Source organism: Macaca fascicularis, chromosome 7 (assembly GCF_037993035.2).
Source record: "Macaca fascicularis isolate 582-1 chromosome 7, T2T-MFA8v1.1".
NCBI lineage: Eukaryota > Metazoa > Chordata > Mammalia > Primates > Cercopithecidae > Macaca > Macaca fascicularis.
The window spans coordinates 11,006,845-11,027,182 of NC_088381.1; the positions used below are offsets into that span (position 1 = coordinate 11,006,845).

General features: G+C 44.6%; 1 protein-coding gene and 1 pseudogene across 4 annotated transcripts in view; both read right to left on the reverse strand.

The window, feature by feature from the left end:
- Positions 1-233: 233 nt before the first annotated feature.
- LOC102133441 (golgin subfamily A member 8A-like) overlaps positions 234-20,338 on the reverse strand; it is a 34,457-nt gene continuing 14,352 nt past the window's right edge. Inside the window, exons 1-16 of one of the 4 annotated variants that reach the window (XM_045395250.3) lie at positions 11,924-12,185; positions 8,139-8,258; positions 6,937-7,017; positions 6,045-6,083; positions 5,736-5,783; positions 5,563-5,647; positions 5,358-5,467; positions 4,226-4,312; positions 4,011-4,118; positions 3,729-3,816; positions 3,205-3,323; positions 2,647-2,841; positions 2,464-2,564; positions 2,284-2,381; positions 2,027-2,182; positions 234-1,942 (exon numbers count right to left, since the gene is read on the reverse strand). In XM_045395250.3, coding sequence (XP_045251185.2) covers positions 1,749-1,942; positions 2,027-2,182; positions 2,284-2,381; positions 2,464-2,564; positions 2,647-2,841; positions 3,205-3,323; positions 3,729-3,816; positions 4,011-4,118; positions 4,226-4,312; positions 5,358-5,467; positions 5,563-5,647; positions 5,736-5,783; positions 6,045-6,083; positions 6,937-7,017; positions 8,139-8,258; positions 11,924-12,043 — 1,749 coding nt within the window. In that variant the 5' untranslated portion in view covers positions 12,044-12,185 and the 3' untranslated portion in view covers positions 234-1,748. Of the gene's footprint in view, positions 1,943-2,026; positions 2,183-2,283; positions 2,382-2,463; positions 2,565-2,646; positions 2,842-3,204; positions 3,324-3,728; positions 3,817-4,010; positions 4,119-4,225; positions 4,313-5,357; positions 5,468-5,562; positions 5,648-5,735; positions 5,784-6,044; positions 6,084-6,936; positions 7,449-8,138; positions 8,259-11,923; positions 12,186-20,338 lie in introns of those variants that run through there. The other 3 variants (XM_073995436.1, XM_065547730.2, XM_065547732.2) reach the window with 3 other exon arrangements.
- On the reverse strand, positions 9,193-10,060 carry LOC135971772 (uncharacterized; annotated as a pseudogene).

The window sequence follows — 20,338 nt, forward strand, 5'->3', positions numbered from 1 at the left end:
CACAATTTTTCACTTTTTTATCCCATAACTTTTTTCACTCCATAACTTTTAAAATCCCATAACTCTGTAAATCTGTGTTCTTTTTATAAACACTTGCATAGTTATATTACAATTTTGTAAAAATGAAACAGATTATCTCATGCCAAGCATGCCCGGCATTTGCACAGTATCAATACCTTTAACACTATAGTTTTCAAGACTCGCAAAATAAAATTTTAAGGCAAAAACAGCACTTTGCAACAACTTAATCATTTATTACATTAGAGTAGCATCACACCAGCAGTCAATAATGTCACGTTAGGGGAAAAGTCTTTCAGTATTTCCAGTATAAATTCTGTTTACAAGAATTCATAAATTGGTAAAATTCATTCTAAGAAAACTTGGCAAATAAAGCTTTGGGCTGGAATAGGCATTTCTTTCTCTACTTTTCCTTCCCACCGTTTCATTCTTTTAAACTACAGTGTTCATATTTTAAAATGTTTTAACTTATTTCAGAACACTAAGATAGCAGTTACATTTTTTAATAGTTATATTATTTTAAAATGACTCTTTAAGATAAAGTTTTAGAGAAACTATATTATGCATAGGGCTGATTTACATTTTCAAATTTTCTAAAAATCAGCTTAGAAAAGTTTCAGAGCTGAGTTTTTTCCGTTTCTGGAAAACCTATCAGGTTTAATCCAATACTTTCACATTTATTCAGTTGAACTCACATTTTAGCATTCTATGTTTCTGATGAACTCTAACCTTCCAATGTTGCCTTCTAAGCAAATTGAAAGCTGCCTTACATTGAATGAGGAAGAGCACAAATACTTGGCTGAATGAGGTATCGCAAAAGACTGCATGCACTTTGAAGACTTACGTTATTGTCATACCATTTCCATTCTTTTTAGTTTTTTCTTAAATATATGACAAATACCTACACAAAGAATGGAATTTCAGTTAATACAGTAAATTTATTTTCCAGACGGACATTCAGCTGAAATATGCCAGCGTGTGATTTAACCCATCGGCACCTGATCAACACATTATGTTCAGATTGGTCACAGATGCTAAACACTATCTGAAGGTCATGCCCAGTCACTGATATTTATCAGGGTGAAAGGGAAGTTACTTGAAAGATAACAGTACCTTTGAAAGAATTTATTACTCCCATCACCAGTACACAGAAAATGGGGGAAAGGCTGTTTCCAGTTCTCCGCCTTTAAACAACTCTAACATCAGTACTCACGGTGGCATATAGTACAAAGTAATCAACAGTGCACACTTGAGGGGAAACCGCATATTGAGCTAATGAAGGGCTCACTGTGATTAAGATTAGCTCCAACATAATAGCAGAATATAAGCAAATTTTATCTGAATTCTGTAATGAACATATATGCTGCAATAACATTAAAAAAGCATGGCAGCCTGTTCCAAACCAGCGAGAACAGTTTTGTGCAAACAGTGGGTCTTTGTGTGTTTGAACTCCCACCACATAAGGGCGAACTCGATATACATGCTAATGACCTACAATTATGAAATTAAAAACGAAAAATGCTAAAGGATGCCAGAGTGAACCTCAGAGAAGGCCACAGAGACCCAATCTCTTTTAACTTTTTACAAATAAACTTAAAGTATAAATTAGAAACACAAATAAACATGAATAGCTCTAACATTCGAATGAAGTAAATGAATTGTGTAGGAGATCAACCCTACAACTTTCTTTTTAAAAAATGTCTTGATCAGCTCTTTGATGACGGTGATGTTCATCTCCTTCTTCTCCGCAGCCAAGCCCAGCAAAAGAACGGCACGCAGCGGTTGCTGCCCAAGCCTGGGTGCTCCTGGTGCTCCTGGTGCTCCTGCGCGATGGGCTGTGCAGTGGGGTTGTCGTGGGGAGACCCCTCCGTGGCCTCTCCTTGCCCAGTCTCGGCGCTGTCGCTGAGGCTCAGCTCACAAAGATCTTTGGAGAGAGGGAGGCGGGGATGTGAGCACAGTGCAAACCCCCTGCTCCTGCCTGCCCGCCCCGCCTGAGGGCTCTACTCACCGCCATGCTTGTGGGCAGCCCCAAGCTCCTGGGGCGGTGGGGCTCCTGGACCGGGCTCATTATCAGGGCTCTGGGCAGCGGCCAGGAATTTTCTGTGCCCTTTGTTGCGGTCAGCACCAGCCGCAACAGCAACTCCTGCAGCTCCAGCAGCTCCACCTGGAGGGAGGGGTGCTCAGGTGTCAGGCTGCGGCCGGCCCCCACCTTCACGCCACCCCCACCCCCGACCCCTACCCCCGCAAGGAGGTTGCACACCCTACCTTCATCTCGTCGTCTTGGGCCGGCCTGATGATGTCCTCCTCCCGGTGTGGCCTCTGTGGCACGGCCCTCTGGCTCCGTTATAAGGTGTTTAATTTTCCTGCGGGAGGACGGGGCTCAGACCCTGGGGCCCCTCCGACGGCCCTGCAGCTCCCCCTGCCTTGCTCTGGCCTCCCACTCACTGATGGCATCTCTCCCTCCAGTACTGCGTGAATCGATGTTCTAGTTTCTCCACACGCTCCCTCAGGTCCGCCTTCTCCTCCAGGAGGTCCATAAGGCCGCTCTGGAGCCAAAATAATGGGGTCACCTCTCAGCAGCGACCTGCCTACCCCTGCCCTTCTTGGCCTATTCCAGGACTCACTCACCTCCAGCTTCTCCATGACTTCCTGCAGGGCCTGGGGGGTCTCCCCACTTACAGACTCGCCCCCAGTCCCTGGGGCTGGGACCGCTGCCTCTGGTTCCTTCTGGATCGAGGTTCCTGTCTCATTCACCTGGCCCAGCTTCTCCTGCAGCTCTTCGACTTCCTGCTCCAAGTGCCGTGCGCTCTTGTTCTCATTGTTCTGGACAGAGAGAAGCAATCAGCAGCCACCCACTGCAGTTGGAGACCCTAGAACTCGGTGTCTGCCCCCCATGGCACCGGGAAGGGTGGAGGCAGCTTAGAAAAATCATCTCTTCTCTCCCACAGCCACCAGAGCAGGGCTCTGGCTCACAGGTGCCTTGAGAAGTAACATTTCACGTGAGGGCTACACTGCCCCCTTTTACAGGTGGGGAAACAAAGGCCTGGAGGGCTAGGGAGGAGGGCAGGCTCCGCAGGTGGGGCAACGCACCAGCTCCTCGACGCCGCTCTGTGGCTCGGCCAGCTGCTGAAGCCTCTCCTCCTGCCTCCCAAGCCTCTCCTTTTGTGGCTGGTTCAGGAGACTTGCGTGTTGATGGTTTTCCACGTGGGCCTGGAGCTCTGCTGACACCCTCTCTAGTTCCTTCCTCAGGTGCTGCAGCTCCTCCTCAGCGGGCACTGCTGGGGGCTCCGGGGGCTGGGGTTCAGCTGAGAAAGGAAGCAGACAATAAGGGCCTCTAGATTCTCAAAAACAAACGAACAAAAAACCACCACCACCACCACCAACAAAAAACACCCTCCTCTTGGTGCACAGCTCCTCTCAGGCTCCCCAAACTTGGCCTCACTGCTAATGATTCCTCCCACCCGGATAGTAGCCAATCTTCCAACCGCTTTTAGATGGTGAGCACTGTGGGTGGCTGACAACAGGCCCTCTTTGCTGATGGGGACACTCAGGCTCATGGAGATAACAAGACTTGCTGTTTCCCGGCACAGACCTCTTTCCCTCTGCCTCAAAGCCCTTCCATCCACCCACCTCCCTGGGGCATTCTAAGCCATCCCCAGAGCCCCCTCTGATGCCAGGCCTGCTCCCAGGTCACATCAGCCCCATCTTACCCATCTGGTGTTTGAGTTGGGATAAGCTTCTCTCCAGCTCCTCCACCCGATGCATGTCATGCAGCTTCTCCTTCTTTAAGGTGCAAAGCTGCCCAAAGCACAGGGGAAAAGGGCCCTGGAGAGAGGGGCTGGTGGCTCCACAGGCTACCATCTGCCTCTCTGCCCCCACCTCCACAAAGCCCAGACCCATGACCACCTCTGGCTGTATATTCCCATGTTACAGATGCCCAGAAAGATCCAGTGACCTATCTAAGATGGGGGGGCTGAAGGGTCAGATCTCACCTCCTGGGACATTTTCCTCATCATCTCCTGCCACTGGGCCCTCTCTGCTTTTATATGTTCAGCATATTCATCTCTCTGTAGCTGTACTAGCTTCAGCGATTCCTTCACCTGCAAGAATGGGAACAGAAGTTATGAAGGGCTGTCACTGGTCCTCACCTGCTCCTGGCCACCTGGGGTCACCTTCCTTCCACATCCCTCCCTCTGCAAAACCTCACCTGTGTCACGTGCGCTTTCAGCAGTGCCCGCTCCTGTAAGGACCGCTCTAACTGCGTCTTGAGAAGTGTTTCACTGCGGCTCGAGGACTGGATGGTGAAGAGTGAGAAGTTTCTATCTGGGGAACCTGGGCCATTCCATACAGTGCCCCTTAAACAGGCTAGGGCTAGGCTCAATATACAACACAGTCAGTACAGATCAAGGCATTTACCCGTGGTCTGGTTTTTAAAAGAACTCAGTAAAGTTGGAAGGGACCGGGAAAGAGATCGAATTTACAGCTGCCTAACAGAGGCCCAGAGAGATCAGTTAATATTGCTCTTGTTATTACTGTTATGACTAGCACTGTTTGAACCTTTATGGAGTGCTTCACCAGGTACCATGCTAGCAATCCCATTTAATCCTCACAACCACCATAGGAGACAGTTACTATGATTCCCTCTGTTGTGTACATGAAAACACATGGAGTATTTGAGGTTAAGTGCTTGTCTAAGATCACTTAGGCAGAGCTGGGATGTGAATAGCTAGATCTATCTGATTCTCTAAGCCCATTTTTCTTGCTGGGGGACACAGATAGGAAGGGGAAACTGAATCTCTTGTTCACTGTTTGAAAGGATGATACATTCGCAAAGTCCAAAATTCAGAAGGTACAGAAGGGAAGTATCTCCCAGCCACTCTCTTGCTCTCTCCTGAGTTTTTTATGAACCTTGCAGTCTTATTTTATGTACATTTTCATAGTATGTACACACACACACACACACACACACACACACACACACACACACGTTTCCTCTCTACAGAAATGGTAACATACTAAAGGTACTCTTCTGTACCTTCACAGTACAAGTACCCAATACCCCACCTAGGACTTGGCCAAGACCCCAGCCAGGTAAGGGCAGGGCAGGCACTTGGCCTCCAAGCTCTGTGTCCAGTGCTCGCTCCCCACCGCACCCCCCAACTCACCCACAGCAGCTGACTCAGCCCCAGGCTGCCTCTAACAACCAGACACAAAAGCAGCAAGAAATAGCCATGCTGCCTCCTGGGCAGGCCACTCCATCCTGAAGAAGGGACCCTTAGGCTCACTCCTCCATCTGCGAAGCCGGGCTCCCAGGGCACAGGGCGGGTGGTCAGACTCACTCTGTCCTCCTTCTTCTTCTGTGTGGCGGTGACAGCAGACAGAGCCCGCTCTAACTCTTCCGTACGCTGCGATGAACGTTGCAGGCGGGCAGCCAGATCCTTCGACTCTTCTGTAATGAGAGAGTTGAGATGGGGCCCAAAGGACTCCCACTAAAGACCTATCCAAGTGCCAGGTTGAAGGATGATAGGGTGCCCAGATTCCCACCTTCAAAGTATATGAGAGAGCGTTTCGTGCGATACACGTCAATAATTAGTTTCTTTTTCTGTACGTTCAATCTCTGGATTTGAACCTTTGGGAGAAAAGCCAAGCAAGTGCTGAAAGAGAAGGAAAGAAACATTCCCCGGAGGACAGGAGAAAACTTCACACCCTCCACTCACCTCTAGCTCCCTTTCGGCTTTCTGTTTCTCGTTGTTTGCCTTCTTTTCCTATAGGAAGAGGAAGACAGAGCTCTTACCAGGGGGAGGCAGAGGTGGCACAGCAAGAGACATGCCCCCAGAATGCCACCAATGCCCCAGGACAGGCCCACCCATGAGACCAGGTTATCAGGGACCCTGTGGGGATGGGGTGGAATCTGAGGGGTGAGCCTTCTTCCCCAGGCTGGGAGTGGGTGAGATGAGACAGGAGCCTCTACATCTGAGTGCCCCCCAAACCCAGCCATCATGTCGTGAGCAAAGAAATCGCGTTACTTCTTCCAGCTGATGTTCCACTTGTTTCTTCTGTTGTTCCTGTGGGGAGAGTCAAATTAAGGTGATGGAGGGTGGCCCCCTCAACTCTATTCCCCAGGCCAGGAAGCGGTAGGCAGGGGCCAGGAATGGATTTTAAAGGCAAAGTTCTCAGACCCAATGGGAACACAAACTGGTCAACTCTCCTCAAGGTCCCAAGGACAGAGGATTTGGGTCTTTGTTGGTTTTCACCCACAGCCACAGAACTCAAAGTCTGAATCTGAAATCTCTTGAGAGCACAGGAACATAAACCTCTAGAGATGGAGTTGGAGAAAGGCCCCCCTCCTGCCCGCTTGTGATTTAGAAAAGTGCGTTCATTCAATAAACATTAACTGAGCACGTATGGGCCAGGTACGGCTCTTCACCGTATATATAGGATGGAAAAGGACACACAGGAGCTCTTGGCCCTGAGGTTTCCGTTCTAGGGGGCTTTTAAATCTCGGACTCTCAGAGCTAACAGACACCTTTGATACTCACTACCTCCTCTGGAAACACGAGCCCAAAAAGGAGAGGCAGCTTGTCCAGAATCAAAGAGCAAATCAGGGACTGAGTCACGGCAGAAATACGGGGCCCCTGACAACCAGTCAGGCTTGCACTTCCCCAAGAGGCAACAACCCCAGGGCGTGTGTAGCAAGGACTCCAGGAGGGGTGTGTGGAGAGGAGACAGTCGGCAAAGAGGGCAGCAAAAGAACAGCCATGGTGTGTGCTCTGGGGTCCCTCCAGGTGAGGCTTAGGCACCCCAGCTCCCCATTTGTCCTTTGCCCCACGGCCCCCAGCCCCTTTCTTCAGAGCCCCAAGAGGAAACTGGAGCCCAGGATTGGCAGCCTGGAATCAGGGGATCCCACTGGACCCTTACCAAAGATTTGATGGTGTTATTCAGTCGACTGATTTTGACGGACCTCGAGTCAAGGACTACCGCTTGTTCTTGGCACGGGCTCTGAGGTGCATGCAGAGGGGAGGAGGTGGAGCAGGAGTCGGGGGAGAGGTAGAGAGAACAATCATTAGGGCTGGGGTGTGTGTGGGCTGTCTCAGCTGGCAGAGGGGCACCGAGTCCCTGCTGTGGGAGGAGGTTGGAGGGCTGGCCTGCCTGGTCACTGCACCTCCACCCAGAGCCTCCCACCTCCAGATCCTTCAGGGTAGCACATGATGTAGGGCCCGCCCCGTGGAGTACACATGGACATATTCTGTTCCCCTCAGTGTCTAAGCCCTCTGACTTCCTTTCATTCACATCAACTGGCAACATTTTCTTTTCTGCCTCTCTTGGACCCTTTGTCCCGTAACTCCTTTGTGCCAACTTCTCTCATGACTCTTACTTCCCCACCATCCCACCCTGGGGCCTGACATCAGTGACTCCTGATGGCAAGTGGCTGTTCTCATTGTCCTGGCTTCCCCTTGAGACTGGGGATGAGGAAAATCAAAGAGCAATGACCATATCGTGGGTGCCCTGAGTGTTTACAGCAGGCCATGTACTAGGGATTAACATAAAAACAACAATAAGACATCTCATTTAAACCTCACAAAGGGAAGTCAAACAATAGAACCTCTATTATACAGATGTGTAAAAAGAGGCCCGAAAATCTCAAGCAACTTGCCCTAAATCATATCCCTAGCAGACGGAAAGGCAGGATTCAAACCCAGAATTCGTTTTTTTTTTTTTTGCTTTTTGTGAGACAGAGTCTCGCTCTGTCTCCCAGGCTGGAGTGCCGTGGCGAGATCTTGGCTCACTGCAAGCTCCGCGTCCTGGTTCATGCCATTCTCCTGCCTCAGCCTCCCGAGCAGCTGGGAATACAGGCACCTACCACCATGCTGGCTAATTTTTTTGGTATTTTTCAGTGAAGACGGGGTTTCACCATGTTAGGCAGAATGGTCTCAATTTCCTGACCTTGTGATCTGCCCGGGTTGGTCTCCCAAAGTGCTGGGATTACAAACATGAGTCACTGTGCCTGGCTAAACCCAGAATTCTTAACCAGTACCCAACGGTCCATCCACAATCTTAACAATTACCCTCTACTGCCCCTTTGGTCCCCTGTCCCCAGGAGCCTGGCCACCAAGACTCACATCCCGAGCTGAGTGGCAACCAGCAGAAGTGGATGTCTCAGGGCTACTGCCATTTGTTTTCCTGTTCCTCTTTGCTTCTGCTGGAACAGCAGGGCTGTTTCTGTGCCAATATTCTTTTAACTGTGGGAAAGAAGAGCAGTAATCCTCATGAGACCTATCGGTCCCTACAGCCACATCCTCCCTTAGAGTTTTTACAAAATACTCTTATACACCATCTGATTTAACGACACTAACAGCTGTATAAGAGGTGTTGTCACAATCTTTTAGGGACTGAGAGGGATTGATATCATAGCTAGAAAAAAAAAAGAAAAAGAAAAAGGCGATACTGGAACTTTGAAACTCAGTCTTCTGACTCCAAGCTCTGCGGTCTTGCCAAGAATCAGCAGCTGCCAGGGACCAAAACCAGAGGCAGAGGTAGAAAAGTAAACATTAAGTAGGCAGGAACTGTATGCCCTGCGGTTTAGAGTCATACATCCTCACACGTCTGTTAGTGTGAAGAAGTGCACCAGTAGCTCTCAAACTTCTATATCAATGTATCCTCACGGCAGAAGGCAGCCTTTCTGTGAAACCCGGGGATTTATCAGAAAGAGGACTACCCAGTCTCATTTCAGAGAGAAGTCTGGTATTCTCTTAGAAACCTATGTGACTGTCATCCCTAAGTATATTCATGTTTTTTCTCTTGATCTCAAGAGAATCAAGGGAAACTGATGCTTCAGAAAGATGTCTCACATTTATCCTGTGGCATTCAAAGTACCCCAGGTCGAGATAATATGAGGAAGAGTCAAGCTGTCAAGTTCAGTTTCCCAAGATCTATTCCACAGAAGATGAGCAAATCTCACTTCAGAGACCACTGACTGAAGGGCAGTCTGGTCCCAGAACCATGGAGAATTAGAATATAAGGTGGAGAACTCAGAAAAAAATGTTAGAATCTCTCTGGAAAGTAGAAGCCTGGGAGAAAACCAAACCAAACCCATTCTCCCATTGCCACTTGGAGGTACGGTCAACGTTTTGCGCTCACAGGGGAAGTGTAGTCCTTCCCCCCGTCAATGTCGATGTTAAGGGAGTGAGGCAGCCTGGAACCTCTTGCTCCTAGGTCCCACAGTCTCCATTCCCCTTCCAGCTGGAAATTTGCACTGTGAGCAGAGGAACCAGAAATGGGGTGAGAACACTTAGGGGACTGGGTCATAAGATCAAAGGCCAGTCTTCCAGTAATGACAGTTCCCAGGCAGACTGTGACATCACTACATTCCACTCCTCCTGATTGGGGGGAGGGACCACATCAGCGCAATGTCCGAGTTACCACTCCACGATGGGGGAGGGAAACACAGGGTTGAGACCCAGGTCCTTGGAGACGCCAGTGCAAAGAGCCCAGGGAGGTTGACCTTGAGGCAGCAGGAGAGGAGGGCAGAGTCTGCAGCAGGGAACTCCAGGAGTCACCAGCCCAAAGTCACACAGGGATGACTGGCAAGGGTGGGGCCTGGGGCTGGGGAACCCAGGCTCTTGGACAGAAGAGCGCAAAGAGTCCAGGGAGGTCGAGCTTGGGTCGGCAGGAGGTGAGGGCCTAGTAATGGAGTGGGGAGCCCCAGGAGTCACCCGCCCAAAGTCACCCTGGGGTGATTGGCGAGGGCAGGGACTGGGCTGATGCTGAAGGGGCAGGGCTGACTAACAAGACTTTTGCGGGGGGAGTCCAGAGGCACCTGCATTGGAGGGCCCTGTCCAGTGTACCTCAGCAGTGATATGGGCTCTGGCAGCAGTCTTGTCGTCGGAGGGGATCTGTAGCCGGGTTGGGGGCCATGACCTGGTGCGTTTTTACCTTTTTCTTGGCTGCGGCCAATCTGTTCTGTGGAGTTTCTTCTGCCATCGTGGGGCGGGAAAGGGAGGTGGGGTTGGGGCCACAATAGCGAAATCCCAGCGAGCACTGATCAAGACCTCCAGTCACCTACCAGGCAGCTGTGTGACTGAGCCACAGGAGTGGTAACCAGGGTACCAGTAGAATGTAGAATAGGGGCGTGGCCTTAATGCTCCAAGCCTATTGGTCAAGGAGAACCATGAAAGGGAAAGGGGCGTGGCCAGGCAGCACTATGTCCAGAAGGACCCCTGGCTCATAAGGAAAGCTACTCATGCACCTGCTGTTCCCGCCCACTCTGAAAGAGAGGAGGGGCTGCCCACTCTGGGAGAGGGAAGAGGCCAGCTTTTGCTTTAGAAGCTTTAAAACTTTAAAAAATATATGTGTGCATACTTTATATATAGATGTGTGTCTGTGTGTGTGTATCTATGTGTTTATCTAGAGCTGTCTTCATTACCCAGTTTCTATGCAAGGTCTATGGTTTTGGCCTATATTTTTATCTTCAAATACAGTACAAAATTATCAGTATTACCTGAACTGAGATACAGATCTTATAAAAATGGAAAATCCATAGCATGCTTGATGATTAATGAAGCAGACTATATTATTCAACATTCCAATAAGATAATTACAATGATTTCTCTTTTTTGGAAAAACGTTTCTCTTATTCTCCTACGTTATTGTTAAGACTTTTTTTTTTTCCTCAAACAAGAAGCATGTTTAGTATCTGGAAAAACACAGAGGTTTTAGGGCCAGGTGTAGAGGCTCAAGCCTGTAATCCCAGCACCTTTGTAACCTGAGACGGGTGGATCATCTGAGGTCAGGAGTTCGAGACCAGCCTGGCCAACATGGTGAAACCCCATCTCTGCTAAAACTACAAAAACTAGCCAGGTGTGGTGGTGGGTGCCGGTAATTCCAGCTATTTGGGAGGCTGAGGCAGGAGAATCACTTGGACCCAGGAGACGGAGGTTGCAGTGAGCCAAGCTCACGCCACTGCACTCTAGTCAGGGCAACAGAGCAAGACTCCATCTCAAAAGAAATACAATACAATACAATACAATACAATACAATACAAAACAAAACAAAATAGATTTTAAAAGCTTTCAATTTAATAAGCACTCAAAGCTCTTTACCGGTTTAAAACAAACACAAGGCCCATTTTTCTAGAATCACCTGGCCTCTCTAAGCCTTGCAAACAAAACTGAATTTCTCACTTGATACTCGGCTATCACCTGCAATCACGAAAACCAAGAATTGTGTATGTCACTGTGTACTAATTGGTACCTGGAGTTCACACAAGGCTGGGATCAAGGGTTGAATCTTTCACGATTTGCTCCATAACCTGTGTGCTTCTTATCCCAGACCAAACTAAGCTTTTGTGTAGAGTTCTACAATTTACAGTTAGTAGACAAGAGTGGTTCTCAATAATGTAGTCTCTGGAATAGCAGCACCAGCAGCACCTGAGAACTTTTCATAAGTGCAAATTCTCAGGCCCTACCCTGGACCTGGTGAATCAGACACTCAGGAGCAGGGCTCAGCAATCTGTGCTGCAGTCATCCTTCCAGGTGTTCGGGAACCTCTGCCGTACAGCAGGTAGAAAAATGTGTTTTCTTCTGTACGTCAAAAGCCAGGGATACTCTATGTTGTGTCTCGATATGCAGCAATGGCATGTAATTAAAACACATAACTCTCCTTCCTACTCCCACCCTCCATCCAATGTGTTTTATTTTCATGAGTTCCGAAAGAAAACAAGTGGCAATCAGAAGTTCAGTCAAAAAAGTATACGTACAAGTATTAGTTGTCATCCAGCCTTATCTCATAGAAAACCATTTATATCCTCTGACAGCTAGTTTTAGAAAAGTATCTTCACAATCTAAGTCTCAGGCACACTAGGAGTTCTATCATAAAACACCAAGTAGATCAGAATGTCCAAACTTACTGGAGAAGAAAAGTGGAACCATTGGCTATACTTCCAAATTGCATTCAAAGGAAATTTAAGTTCTGAATTGTTTTCACCTTCATCCTTCCAAGTGAATAGAATCCAAACAGAACACTCCATTCCTTCAAAGCCTCTAGCCAGGCACAGTTTTACTGTATTACTTCTTGCTTTCAATGGATATAAAGCAGAGTCCTGGTCGGCACATTAGGTATACCTGCAAAGATGCAGAACTAAACAGTTCCATCTGTTCCGTATTAAAACAAAAGTCCTGTAAACCTTGGACGGTGAGTGTAATACTTCAGCACTAGCACCAAAACCTCAAAGATGAGAAGATACCAAGAACAGCAGTAGCAAACAAAACTAAACTCTCTGCCAGGAGCAGTAGTTCACACCTGTAATCCCAGCACTCTGACAAGCCAAGGTGGGAGGATTACTTGAAGTCAAGAGTTCAAGACAAGCCTGGGAAGCATAGGGAATTCTCATCTCTGCAAAAAAAATTTTTTAAAGCAGCTGGGCATTGTGGCACAGACCTGTCATGCTAGCTACTTGGCAGGCTGAGGTGGGAAAATTGCTTCTTCCCGGGAGTTCGAGGCTGCAGTAGCTATGATTATGGCACTGCACTCCAGCCTGGGTGACAGAGTGAGACCTAGATAATTACATTCTCTCCTGCTCCTGTTTACACCAAAATCACGAAGTTAAAATACTTTCAAATTTGCCAGGATAAAAATTAAGTGAAATGTGACTTTGGAGTTTGGAGGAAGAAGGAAGGAAGGGAGGGAGTAAGGGAGAGAGGGGTGGAAGGGAAGGAGGGAGGGAGAGAGGAAGGAAGGAAGGAAGAAAGGGGAAACAGAAAAGGAAAAGAAAGGAAAGGAAAGGAAGAAGGAAGGAAGGAAGGTAAAGGAAAAAAGGAAGAAAACAAAAAAGGAAGGAAAGAAGGAAACGAAAGATAAAAGAAAAGAAGAAAAGGAAAAGAAAGGAAAGGAAAAAAAGGAAAGGAAAGGGAAGGGAAGGAAGAAAGAAAAGAAAAATAGAAAGAAATAACAAATTACTTACTAGGAGAAAGTTTTAGTAACCTCAATGACAAATAAAAGTATTGTATCTTTAGCCTGTAGAGAAATCTTTATAATTACTCAGGAAAAAAATCCAAAAAAAAAACAAAAAACAACCCCAAAAAACAAATGATTTTCAACAGAAAATGGGCAATGGAGAAACAGTCACTTCTCACAAAAATAAAAACGGTCAACAGGTATATAAGAAAGATTCAAAAGCATTAGAAATCAAGGAAATGTCATGAAAACAATGACATTTTCTGTATAAAGGCACAAAGATGACAAACGGAATGGGGAACCTGGAGCTCTGTTCCTGTTGGTGGGAGTATAAACTGAGACACTTTTCCTGGAGGATAATTTGAAAATTTCTATTAAAGACTCTCAAAATTATTACCCTCCGGAAATTCTACTTCTATGAATTCAGTCCAAAAATGCTTGCTCGACTCCATTAAAATGTATATATAAGAAAATTCACCTCTGCGGCGGCAATGATAAACTTAATATACATCCAGCTATTAAAAATGATGATGCTAGGATATATTTCCTGTCACAGAAGTATGCCCAAAATATAGTAAGTGGCAAAACACTATCTAATATGATTCTACTTTTGAAAATATTTACATGTATAAAAAGTATAAAAAACAACACACCAGAATGTTTTGAGTGGCAAATTAAAGATTTTTCTTAATATTTCTCATCCAAATTCTTACAAAAAGAATGTGATTTCCTTTATAATCAAGGAGAAGTGTTATTTCCATTTATTTATCTTTAAATCTCTTTTCTTTTTCTTATTTTTCCTCCTGTATGTATGCATCCCAAGTAGGCTAGAACTCCTGCCTCTTGAGGGAATCCAGCCCATTTCTGGGAAGTGCACTACATACAGCTGCTCATCTTCCTTTTATTTTAAGAGATCTGGAGACATTTTCATTTCAAACTGTTTTATCGTTCTCAGAATATATGTTAACATATGAAATTGAGGAAAAGACAAAGGAAAGGCTGACTCCCTACCCTCCTGGGGCTACTCTTCCAATTTTTGCTGCTATCGTTACATATTAGTATTCACTGGCTACTAAAAAGATGGGCAGCCCCTTAGATCCTTTTTCCTTATCTCTTTCTCATAATCCTACTTCATTCCTTCATTCACTTATTTTTAAAAGGGTCATGTGTACAAATATATAGTTCAGAAAATTTCTAAATGTAACTATCTATAAAAGTATGTGGCAAAATCCCATTCACAGTCCTAGTCTCCTTCCACAGCCAAACACTTTTAATTGGTTTCTTATATATCATTTCAGAATTTATCTTGGAAAATACACATCTATATTCTTATTCACTCTTCTCTCTCAACACAAAAAGTAGCATACCACACCTACGATACCACTCCTTCTTCCTTTTAAAACACACACACCATCGATCCGAGTTCTTCTACGTGAGTGCAGAGTCTTTCTCATTCTTCTTTTCAGCTGCACAGTATGCGTCATTTGGATGCACCTCAGTTTACTTAACCAGTTCCTGTTGGCGGACACTGAAATCATCCCTATCATACTATTACAAACAACAGTGTTAAGCACAACCACCTGCACACACCAAGTTCATTTCTGAATCTGCCTTTGATGAAGCCTCTGCTTGAATCACCACAAGGTCACAAGGCTGAAAACTTAGCCCCTTTTTTAGTTTTCATTACGTACAGCAGTATGTAGCAAAAGACTCTCTCGGGCAAAGCAAACGTACTCTTTGGGGACGTACTTCATAACGATAAATGGATACACAGAACACCAAGGAGAACCCGTTCTATTTAACCGTGCACATGTATGCATACAATATATGATATGCACAGAAAGTTTAAATAAATCCATCAAAGCATTAAGCACTGTCTCAGTATGGTGGATCTATGGAGTGCTTTGTAGACTGCCCTCCTTGTCTATCAATTCTTTCTAATTTCACAACAGTAAATATGTATACTTCTACAATATAAAATTTCAAAAAATGCAAACTCAAATTAAGCTGCATGTATTCCTTCAGTCTCTCCCACATTTGTACGGTGTTCCAGAGTGCTCAAACATCACTTCGTTAAAAATATTTAATTATTTTTCAAATATAGAGATGGCAGGGTCTTGCTCTGTTGACCAGGCTGGTCTTGAACTCCTAGATCCTCCTGGTTCCCCTCACGTCCATCTCCCAAAGTGCCGGTATCACAAATGTGAGCCATCAGGCCCGGCCACCTTCATTTCAGAAATCTTTCCCCAGCACTCCATATATTACGAGGAATGCCTTACTTCTCTTTTAGATAGCATTTTAGTCATATCTCTATTACCTCACTTGTCACATGATAATCAGTTGCTCACCCATCCATCTCCCTTCATTGCTCATGAGCTCCTTGAGAAGAGTCTGATTTTCAGCACCTTGAACAGAGTGCGACACATACATGCTTCATACACAGAGAAGGAAATGATTTCATTACAGTGTAATTAATCCCAGAATTCAACATCTGTATTTCTAAATCGTTCTGGATACTCTGCCAACAACCTGCAAATGTTATGTTTTTTCCCTAAAACTTATATCCATTACTGAGTGTCTACAGTCATAGCTAACTCAATTGTGATGTGACGTCTTGCCAAGCCCATTCACAGTTTTTAGTGGTGACTTTTAATTTTAAGTTTTGATTTTGATTGTTTCCTTTTTGTTTTCTTAATCTAGCAGTGTTTGGTAAACTTCAACATCTCTCTATCCCTTTGTCTTTGCACCTGCTGGTCTCTGCTTGGAATAATGGCTCAAGGTTTTAGTCACCTGGAAAAAATTTCTACTCACCCTTAAAGAATCAGCTTAAATAGGCTGGGCATGGTGGCTCATGCCTGTAATCCCAGCACTTTGGGAGGCCACGGCAGGCAGATCCCCTGAGGTCAGTAGTTCAACACCAGCTTGCAGTCTTGAACTACTTCAACATGGTGAAACCCCGTCTCTACTACAAATACAAAAAATAGCTTGGCGTAATTGTGGAGGCCAGTAATCTCAGCTACTCCGGAGGCTGAGGCAGGATAATTGCTTGAACCGGGGAGGTGGAGGTTGCAGTGAGCTGAGATCATGCCACTGCACTCCATCTCGGGTGACAGAGTGACACTTCATCTGAAAAAAAAAAAAAGAAAGAAAAAAAGAGAGAAAAAAGCTTAAATAATACCTTCTCTGAGGAGCTTTTATATCTTCCCATTCTTTCAGGAAGAGTTGAAAATTCCTCAACTTTTGAAACATTTGTGCCTCTTTAGTATGTATCAGGCACTGAACTGAGTGCCTAGGATAGAAAGATGAAACTGTAGACCCTGCCCTCATGGAGCTCATGGTCGAGTATGGAAAATAGCCATATGAACAAATAATCACACTGCAGTTCTTCAGAGCTCAAATCCTATCCTAAATACTGCTAAATTAATGTTCTGTGAGGGTTTGAAAGTATGAGGACCAGCGACAATGTGGCTGCTTGGATGGTGTTCCATCCAAGTTAACATTCGGCCCTCATCACCAAAGGTCATACGTGTGTGTCTCTTCCTTGAAACCCACCAGGGCCTAACACATCATATCACCACCTTTGAAATTAGGAAACAGGCTCAGAAGTCCAAGAGCTTGACCAAAGTAACTCAGCTGGTAGGTAGCAGAACCAGGTCAGTATGATTCTTCTTCAATGTCCTGCCAGTTACATGGGCAAGTGGCCTCAAAATCAACAGAAGACAAGTAGAGGTTGACATGTGTCAACGAACAGAGGCTCAAAAGGAAGAGTTTATACACAAGAACAGAACAGAAATCTTCCGGAACTATGATGTGCAGTAGGAGGGCACACACCAGGTTACACCTTGGTCAAGTGAATCTATAGTTCCAACCTGGGCCTCACCCGCTGAGCTCCAGACTTAGCTATCTGTCTTTCTTACTCTTACATAAATTCCACAGGGCAGGACCTTAATCTCTAGCTTGTTCATCACAGATTAAAGCAGAGCCTGGCTTAGAGTAAGTACATAATAAATACATGAATGAATAAATAAACTATCAAAGAAGCTAAAGAAACATTGCACACTACTGGGGGAAGGGATTACCATGAAACAGACCCTAGCAGTCACTCACAAATATAGTTGACCCCCATTATTTGTAAATCCCATATTTGCAAAATTGTGTACTCGCTAAAATGTCTTTGTAATCCCCAAATTAAAACTCGTGGAGCTTTTGAGGTGACTCCTGGATAGACACACAGTAATGAAAACTCTGTCACTCCTTGCACATGTCCCCAACTAAGGTCAAATAATGTGACCCTCTGTCTTCCTGTTTCAACTCTCCTACAAAGATGACCTGAGGACTGAGACAGTAGAGGACAGTGCAGGGTAGTGTAAGATGCTGTGGCTCTGGGGCCAATTGGATGGGGTCTGAATCATAACTCTGGCACCTGTTAGCGGAATGGCTTCAGGTAAGTCACTTAACACTTCTGTACTTCCTTTATTCTTTTGGAAATAAAGAAAATTCAATCTACCCGGATGAGTTGTTTTTCGGAATTAAGATTATAACCTAAGTGAGATATGTATATATGCATATATTTACACTGGAAACAAAGGTTTGGTATTTGATTATTTCAGTCTTCCGACCAACTCTATATAATAGAATATTTCTACTGCAAATAATAAGAATTGATTGTAATTATTTATAAAGAAATAACAGAGATGTAGACAAATCAATTATTTGGATGAGCTAGAGGCAGGCGTCAAGAAGCTTCCAAAGAAATAGAACTTTGCCAGGCACTGAAGGTGTGGAAAAGGGTTCCAAGGAGAGAGAACGGCGCCTACAGAGAGAGGTCCGGCTAGGGTCAGGAAATGGCATTTCAGGAAGTCTAGAGCAGTAGAAGATGAGGCCAGAATATGGTGCCACAGCACTTCTCTACACCCTATATACACCCTGTACTGCAAAACCTCACTCTCTGCATTGAATTCTTGGTTTCTAGTTCTCTTCCATTAAACTGTGAGCCCCTCAAGGTGAAGTTCTCTAAGAAGAATCCATAGCTACAGTCCTCTAAATTTGAAAACAAGTTATTAAACACAGACACACCCAAAAAGACTGTACAAAAATAACGCTGGATTTCAACTGCAGTCATAGGAATTCACAACTGGTATATATTTGCAATCTGTCCAGGATTTTTCTTTCTCTGATGACTTCTGTAACTCTATCATAAACCCTTTTCATTGTTTTAGGCACCGAGACATTTGTTAGAATGTCTGGGAAAGACATTCTAAAAGAGCAAGAAAGACCTTGATGTTTTTTGTGTAACTGATTGATTGGTTGACTGACTGCGATGGGATCTCATTATGTAGCCCAGGCTGGTCGGAAACTCCTAGGTTCAAGCAATCCTCCTGCCTTAGCCTCCCAAGTGGCTAAGATTACAGGTGCATGCCACCATGCTGGGCTCCAGTGTGATGTATTTACAAGGCCTAAACATACGGTTCATTAGACAAGGCTGACACCTCAGAGTAAAGATTTTTAAAAATTTACTCTAATAGTCTTATTTCTCTATATGCAAGATACAATTTTACCACAGTAAAACACAAGGAAGCATATTGATATACATATATGTTACAAACAGGATAAAAAAGCAATATAATTTTCTCCACAAAAACTTGCAAAATCCTGACCAAAACACAGTAAACAGGATGTTAAACTCACAGCTTACATTTCTCCACTGAGACCTAGGAAAAACAATGCCAGTTTTTGTGCAGTCACAAAACTAAGTATTGTGAGAATTTACAAGATTTGGTAAACTTGTATATTCTCCCCACCTCCGTACACAAGTCTCAAAGAGCCTAGCAGTCTTATCCCAACACTTCAATCTCCTCCATCTGCCAAAATAAAACCCTCACTGTCCAATATCTGAGTTTATATTTTCAAACATCTAAAATCTTAATCAAAACTAAGAGCAGTGCATTTGCTTGGCCCCATAAAATTCTTGGTATAATTTTACTTAGGCACACCACAGATTATACTATTACCTAAAAACATATGGGTAGAACCAACATTATAGAAACCAAAGATATACATTATGAAGGTAAAAGCAAATAGGGAGTGTTGTTTTTAAACAGATTCAATGCTGCTATTCTCCACTCATAGGTTGGGTGTGATCGAATCACATCATGCTGTATAGCTAAGCATGTCCTATATTTTATGACAAACTAGGGTAACAAATCATTTATTGAGGACCTGTTGTGTACACAGAGGCACGCTGGAAGCTGTAAAAGACTTGATTCTTGCTCTCCAGAAACTTCCAAGGTTGTAGACAGCCTGATAGAAGGTAGTCGAAAGCAAATACTTCAAGCACTATCCATTGCAATTACCTTAGGTATTTACTCTACCGTTCTACAAGTCTCTGAATATTTCGAGGCTCCCTTTCCTATCTCCGATGGACTCTACGGCTCAACATTCTTTACAGCCACAGGTGTTCCTGTACTTCACATTATTATTGAAACAACATTTCTTACTATCTGCCTCGTTCGCCAATTAACATTCCACTTTACTTCCAACCACCACTTTGCCTTTGAAGCCACTGCCTGATACTGACACTTCATAGATGTAGTATGAATATTCTTATTTGTCTCTGTCTATTGATGAGGATCCCACTCTTTTAGTAGAAAGAGTGCCACTGACTTCCAGTCAACTAGTTTCCATAATATCTGAAATATCGAGTAATATTTCAATAATACTCCCAAAACAAATAATGAGTGATGTTCTCTCAAATATATGCATAATCAAATGTGAAATTGAGAAGACAAGGAGGACCTTAGACTCAGAGATTGTATGCAGGCCTTTGTAGTGGCATTTATTTGACATAATTATGCATTTAAAAACTAAGTTAAATTGTCATCAGATCAGTCTGAAATTTATAGAGCCTTTTGTTGGTGAGAAACGTATTTTATATGTAATCATTTACCTGGAGAAATGTTTTTGATTAATGTTATGTATTACAGACTTCAGTTCACAATGTTTCCTCTGTTAGTAATAGATATCATTTTGGAGCTGATCTGGAGAAGTCGAAGATCACATGCTAATTGCTATCTGATGATGTTCTGGGAAGACAATTGGCTTTGGGTTGCCGGGGTTGGGAACTTAAAGGCAAGTCTGAGTCTAGAGATCTTGCCACTGACTTTTGGCAAGTCTGTTGATTCTACCTTTGGAAGTGCCTTTAAATGCCTTATGGAAGGCCAGGCATGGTGGCTCACACCTGTAATCCCAGCACGTTGCGATTATTGATTAACAAATCAATTTGGGAAATGCTTGGTAAATTCAACGGGACCTCTCAGAATAATGAATTTATATGGCCATGAGTTTTTTTTTTTTTTTTTTTTTTTCCCCA